Raw genomic sequence first — 7,017 nt, forward strand, 5'->3', positions numbered from 1 at the left:
AAACACATTCTCCCTTCCTGTTTTATCGGTTTCTGAAATGTTCTAGATTGTTTTTACAAATGTAGCCAATGTGTGAAGTAGTCAGGGGGTCCCGTTAGTGCTCCAGGGTTGGCAGGCTGCAACGGCAGCAAAATGTTGGGTGGAAATTTCTCAGCTTGAAATATTTTCATTGTTCTGTTTGATTTCTAGATGGGAATCACTTCATGGACCTGCTTGTAATACACCAACTAACTCACTTGAAAAATTTTCCACAAGAGGCGCAATTAGCATAAAAATAGCTTTTGGTGCTTTGCATCACTGACACTGTGTGTAGATAATATCCTAGGAGAGAATTTTGTTTTCTCCTTTCAATTTTACAGTAGAACCTCGGAATCTTGATTCATGGAAATAAAGACTTTAAGTAATGACGGCTGAAAAAAGCTCTGCTGTTCTGCGCAGGCGTACATTTGATCACAAATCTGCTGTTCTACAAAGGCAGAAGCATCACGTTGCCATTGTCGCAAAAACGTGAGGTTTAAGCGAGTTAATTTGACATTTTTTACGTATTGAATTAAACTTATATTTACCGTGGGCAGTTATTCTTTCAAAGAGTTTTGTCAGTTTTTCTGAATATATACCATTATAGACTTTCGATTCAATAAAAAAGACTGTTGACGTTCAGTGAAGCAGTTTCACAAAACGTTTGCTCACGTTTCAGTCTGATTGAACTCAGCCCTGGTTTCCTGACGACAGTAACTAAAACAATCCAGCACAGGTCGTTCGCACTTAGCTTAGCAGTTGGCTTCTTTCGGTGCGTATAAAATGCACAAACTGTCGATAAACACGCACAGTGAAAGAATTTGACTACCTATGTGGTAACTACTTTGACAGAATACATGGCAGACGATGGCCGGAGAGGAGAGGACGATGAACGGGGTCCAGGAGTACAGCATCAGATGTTCGTGGTTATGGAGGACTTATTGGATAAGCTAAAGCTGTTGGATTATGAGGAGCAAGTTCTTGTAAAGCACAACATGAAACCGTTGTCTAGGTAAATGTTTCTAAAGCTAAACGGCATTGGCTACAGCAAGAAAAGACTAAACTGATTTTTCGCTGCCACGCGAGAAGGTTAGCTAGGTTAGCTAGCTAACTAGGTTTGCCTAAGATTAGCCGCTACGTAACGCTAACTGGCTAATTTTACCCAGCGCAGTGTTGGTGAGTGGCAAAATTAGTTTTTAAGCGGTCGGCCCTGTTATGCTTGTTTTCAAACCCACACAGGTTAGCTAGCTACCACTGCGCTGAAAAAAATTGCAGATGCCACAATCAGAAGCGACAGGCTGCCAAGAACACTTTTTTGCTAAAATTGGTTTTGCTGTTTGACAGCATGCCAAACACACACATACAGCTATATACACAGTCAGACGTACCAATGAACCCGTTTTACTTGACAAGTTGTTGTTGCTACTCAAAAAGGCTGTGCCATAAACTGACTTGCCTGTATCAAATCTTGATTCTGTTTTTCCCTTCTCTCTCTCTTTATCTCTGTTTTCTTGCCCTCTCCTAGGCATTATTTTGTAGCAAGTCCATACACAGCAAATAACCCTGGGGAGCAGTTCTATATGTTCAGCGTGATCGCAGCATGGCTCATAACACTGTGTGGCCGGCCGTTTGAGACCCCACAGGAGCATGATGACCCCAACGCAACTGTCTCCAACATCCTTTCCCAGCTCCGAGCCTTGGTCAGTTATAACCATGCGGGAACACAGTATTGTGTGTGAGTGTGAGTGTGAGAGAGAGAGAGAGAGAGAGAGAAAAAGCAGCTGAGATACAAACGTGGTACCATTGTTGTAGTAATTAGTACTGTAAAAGACAAAAAAGGACAAACAAATGTCACCTCCAACCTTTCCCTTATGCCTGGTGTGTATGTGTGTGGTTTTATGTAGGGTGGGCTGGTCGATTTCCCACCCTCTAAACTGAAGTCTGGTTCTGGAGAGCATGTGTGTTATGTTCTGGACCGCCTGGCAGAGGAAGCACTGAAAAGTAGAGACTTCATCTGGAAGAAGTAACACATATGCACATATGCATACACACACATACACATCAAAAATGATTAACTAACAAGAACTTAGAACAACAACACTTGCTTTCTGTCCCACTTTTTTTTCTCTCAGGCCTCTTTACCCCTCTGAAGAGTTGGAGGAGGAGTCTGTGATGGAAGATGATGCTGAGCTCACGCTTAGTAAAGTGGAGGAGATGACTGTGAGGCAAACACAATTTGCAAAATACTAATAAAAACAGGAAGCACTAAATGGTAAATTCAGTTTGACCTGTATTAAATTGAAAATGGCACAGAAACACAATATTTGATGTTTTACCATATAAACTTCATTGGTTTTAGTAAATATACACTCATTCTAGACATGATGACTGCATTCCAGATAAGTTGGGACAGGAACATGTTAGCCACTATGATGCATCCCATTGCTTTAAACAGAACTTAATAATCATTTGGGGACTGAAGACAACAGACTTTTGTTGTTTTGTTAAGTCTTCAATCATGCAACCATATAGGGCCTTTGTTATCATTATTTTGAGCTTTATAATGTACCACATGTTTTCAGTGAAAGACAGGCAGGCTACTTTAGCACCTGTACTCTCTGATTATGCAGCTGTGCTTTTGCAACATGTGCAGAATATAGCTTAGTGTTGTCATGTTTAAATAAGCATGAACATTCCTGAAAAAGACATTGTCTGAAAGGCAGCATATGTTGCTCCAAAATGTTCCTTCAAAATTAGTGTCCTAATTTAATGGTACCTTCACAGATGTGCAAGTTACCCACTAATATACCCCCATAACATGACAGCCCCTTTGCTTTTGAACTTTTTGCCAGTTACAATCTGGATGGTCCTTTTCTTCTTTGGTCTCTGAGAACACAACATCCATAATTTCTATAAACTCTCTGAAACATTGACCCATCAGACCACAATACACGTTTCCAATGAGCATCAGTCCATTTTAGATGAGCTTGAGCCCAGAGAAGTTGGCAGCATTTCTGGATGTTGTTGACATTGACTTTCACTGTGCATAGTACAGTCTTAACTTGCATTTGTGGATGCACTGATGAACAGTGTTTACTGATGATATTGTTCTTAAGGTATTCCTGAGTCCATGTGATATCTATGACATTCTGTTTTTAACACGGTGCCGTCTGAGGGGCCGAAGGTCACGGGAATTCAGTTGTGCTTTTTGGGCTTGCTCTTGATGCACATTTCTCTGAATGTCCCTAAATCTTTTGATGTTATTATGCACTGTAGAGGGTGAAATACCTAAAATCTTTTCAATCTGTGCCTGATGAACATTATTTTTTAAACTGCTGATGCATTTTTGGCAAAGTGGCGAGCCTTGACCCAACCAAAGCATGATTGCACCGCCTGTTTAAGATGTTTTTTGAACATTTCACAATGTTCCCAGTCTCAAATTGCTCCTGTCACAACTTTTCTTGGAACATGTTGAAGGCATCAATTTCAGAATTAGCGTATATTTACAAACAATGAATTTGATAAGGTAAAACATTACATATCTAGCCTTTCTACAGTTTTTGTTCAAATACGTGTCAAAGTAGATTTATAAATCACTGCTTCCTGTTTTTGTTTTCATTTTATCTACTGTTGTAACTTTTTGGATTGAGTTTGTATTTTTAATTATGTTTAAGTATGTTTAAAGGTATCTTTTTGTTGTTTGTATTTTAGAATAATAATACACACTCTATGTACAGTACAGGATTAAATTATGTGTGTGTGCTTGTGTTGGTGTGTGTGTAGGAGGAGCCTGATGAGGAAGAGGATGTTATTGATCTGGAAGAGCTAAAGACCAGAAGCAATCAGAGTGTGAGTTAAAATCTAACAGCACCTTACCAAGTGTCCAAACCATTCAGGCCACATAGAACACTGACAAAGGTGCTTTAATGGAGTACCAAGTGAAACAGGACCACGAAAGCATTTCGGCAAAATGGCAAGCCTCAGCCCATCCTTACTCATAAAGGACTAGGGATTTCCTGGATGCCTTGTTTGTTAATTTTATATTCAATTTAATTCAGTTCAATTTATGATTTATTTATTTATTGTTTTTGTAATAGGCATTGTACCAAAGCAGCTTTACAGGAAACCTGGGCCAAAGAGCCAGATAAGCAAGCCAAGGGTGACTGTGGCACAGAAAAACTCCCTAAGAGCAAGAAAGCTTGAGAGGAGCCAAGACGCAGGAGAGGAATCCATCCTCCTCTGTTCAACATCAAATAGCAAAACAATTATGCAAGAGCAATATGAATGAAAAATAAACACCAGCTAAGGGTACACCTTTGTAAAGAGATAAACCGCAGGTACTAAAAATAGCAATGTTATTATTTTGTTTTAGAACTGCAGGCCAGTAAAGGGAAATGCAATGTCATTGCGGACTCAAGAAGTAAGAGTTCTGGCCTTTGATCATTGGCTGTTTGTTCCAGTTCCTACAGTGGAGATGTGGCCAGTGTCTTCACTACTACGCCATCACTAACATTAGAAAATATCTATCAAACAATTTATTCAATTGTTCTCTCTCTGTGTCTTTCTCTCTCACTTTCTTTACAGGAGGTGAGCCACCCTGAAATGGTTGTGACTGAAGCTTATGTAATGCCAGTATTGCATATCTATGTATGAGCGTGGATGTGTAGTGTGTGTATGTAATGCATATGATTGTGAATGGGTGTGTGTATAGGAGGCAGGTGGGGCGAGGCCGGAGATGATCCTGGAGTCAGTGACAGATTCAGCCGAATGGAATCTGGAGGTGGAAAGAGTTCTGCCCCAGCTCAAAGTCACCGTCCGATCGGATGTCAAGGTCTAAAGTTATTGCAAACATTTGTGCAACATCTGTTTTTTTTTTTGTTTGTTTGTTTTGTACCATGCTGGTTAAGTTGTACTGATTAAAACACTTTCTCTCAGACTTATGCATACAGCTGGATTGAAATTTATGAGACATAAACTAGAAGCCAACTATCTTTCACCTTGGATTTTGAATAATAGCCAACTATTATTATTATTATTATTATTATTATTATTATTACATTTTAGGATTGGAGAATCCATGTAAGCCAAATGCATCAGCACCAGGACGGCATCAAAACATCTCTGAAGGAGGCCAAGGTTTGTTATATACTCTTACATAGAAAACAGACACACACACACACACACACATTGTTAGTGCCAGTGTTCTGATTCCAGTCACCACCATTGTGAACGGTTCTGACTTAATAAGTTTCTTTAGAATGGCACATGACTCATCAAACCATTCTGAATGACTTGTGTACTTTGTGTGCGTAATCAGAATTGTTACAAATTTTGAATGTGGTGGAATCCCCCTTTAATGCTTTTGGAGCTCACTGTTTGTGTCTGACTGAGCCCCTGTCTGACTCTTTCTGTTTTTCTGTCTGTGGCTTTCAGGGATATCTAGATAAGTTGCTGGAAGAGATCAGTAAGACTCAGGAGAAGGTGGGCAGTAGGGAAAAGTACATTAACTCTCAGCTGGAACATCTTATCACCGATTACCGAAATGCTCAGTCTAAACTCAGCGAGGTAAATTTCTTTTCCGACTAAGGCTCTTAAGGCAGACTTCTCAGGCTTGTCTCAGCTCATGAAGATAATTGAAGTATGGGACAAGTGTTTGTTAAATGTTTATTTGATGTGGATGAAATTAAATGAAAGTAATTTAAATCTTGTACCCAAAGACAATTCAGTTTAAAAGTGCTGGAATCTTCAAAGTGAGGTTGTTGTCCTTCATTATATTCACTCAGGCAAGTTAACTGTGGCTAATCCTGTGTGTGTGTGTTTGTGTGTGCATGTGTCTGTTTTCAGGCCAAAGAACTCTATCAGCAGGGCAGCGGAGGAGTGACAGAGAGAACCAGAACATTAGCAGAGGTAATAAAAATACAACATATCGCTGCTGTCAGAAGAAAACCTTGTATCTCCATTTTTGTTGTTTTTCAGTTTTTGATATAATTTGAAAATACCTTTTGTCCTTTATACTGTGTGTAAATTTCGTGATGAATGGACCCAAAGAAATGGCCCAAAGTTACACAGAAAAAGGTCTGGCTCCATTGACTTACATTAAAAGTAAAGTAATTTTATTTTCTTTTTCCCATAAAGTTACCATTTTGGAGATACAAGGTTTTCTTCTGACAACAGCAATATATGTAAAACATACAGACGCCTCATTTAATTTGCTAACAACAGCTTGCAAAACATTTGCAGACACCTCATATAATCATATATTTTAAATGACTTACTAATAGAACTGTTCCTATGATGTTCCTGTAACATTGTGTGCAGATCAGTGAAGAGCTAGAGAAAGTCAAACAGGAAATGGAAGAAAAGGGCAGCAGCATGTCAGATGGAGGTGAAACAGCACACACACTCTCACATTTACAGATAGTTAGCTCCCCTAACAATTGTTTCTTTCGGAATTCTGAGTGTTGTTGATATGTTTGTTTTGTGTACGTTTGTTCATAGCCCCGGTGGTGAAGATCCGTCAGAGCCTCACTAAACTGAAGCAGGAGATCCAGCAAATGGATGTGCGTATGGGGGTGGTGGAACACACGCTGCTGCAGGCCAAATTAAAGGAAAAGAACAACATGACCAGAGACATGCATGCCACACACATAATGGAGACTAGCACACACACCTACTTATAACACCAAATACACACACAATATTTGTATATTTATATAATGTTTAAATATGTCTGTGTATGTTGCTCAAATATCTTATTTGTTAATCTTTATAATAAACTTAATCTTTCTTTTATATAACGTATGTGTAAAGCTTTTAGTCTCAAAAAGACCAAACATACACTGGGTGTACCAACTAAAACACCATGTAAAATACTCAAACTCACTGGCCATTTTATCTAGTACTCCTACGATGTAAGTTTGTCGGTTTATTATTACTGACTGTATCCCATCTGTTGTTGCACAATTTAGCAGGCACCCCCTACCCTATCCAGCAATGGAA

The 7,017-nt window shown here is 39.2% G+C and overlaps 1 protein-coding gene across 3 annotated transcripts; it reads left to right on the plus strand.

Annotated features, from left to right (window-relative positions):
- Nucleotides 1-491: 491 nt before the first annotated feature.
- ift57 (intraflagellar transport 57 homolog (Chlamydomonas)) lies at nucleotides 492-6,815 on the plus strand. Of its 3 annotated transcripts, none has more exons than XM_036562421.1 (12): nucleotides 492-507; nucleotides 871-1,030; nucleotides 1,544-1,718; nucleotides 1,923-2,041; nucleotides 2,151-2,238; nucleotides 3,802-3,868; nucleotides 4,728-4,849; nucleotides 5,083-5,154; nucleotides 5,452-5,583; nucleotides 5,863-5,925; nucleotides 6,337-6,403; nucleotides 6,517-6,815. In XM_036562421.1, the coding sequence occupies exons 2-12, from the start codon at nucleotides 876-878 to the stop codon at nucleotides 6,696-6,698; spliced, it is 1,242 nt and encodes a 413-aa protein (XP_036418314.1). In that variant the 5' UTR covers nucleotides 492-507; nucleotides 871-875; the 3' UTR covers nucleotides 6,699-6,815. The 3 variants fall into 3 exon arrangements, with proteins under 3 accessions (XP_036418314.1, XP_036418313.1, XP_036418315.1); XM_036562420.1 differs by lacking the exon at nucleotides 492-507 and adding an exon at nucleotides 675-790; XM_036562422.1 differs by lacking the exon at nucleotides 492-507 and having other exon boundaries at nucleotides 876-1,030; nucleotides 3,802-3,867; nucleotides 4,730-4,849.
- Nucleotides 6,816-7,017: the final 202 nt, after the last annotated feature.

Source organism: Colossoma macropomum, unplaced genomic scaffold (genome assembly GCF_904425465.1).
Source record: "Colossoma macropomum unplaced genomic scaffold, Colossoma_macropomum, whole genome shotgun sequence".
Taxonomy (NCBI): Eukaryota; Metazoa; Chordata; class Actinopteri; order Characiformes; family Serrasalmidae; genus Colossoma; species Colossoma macropomum.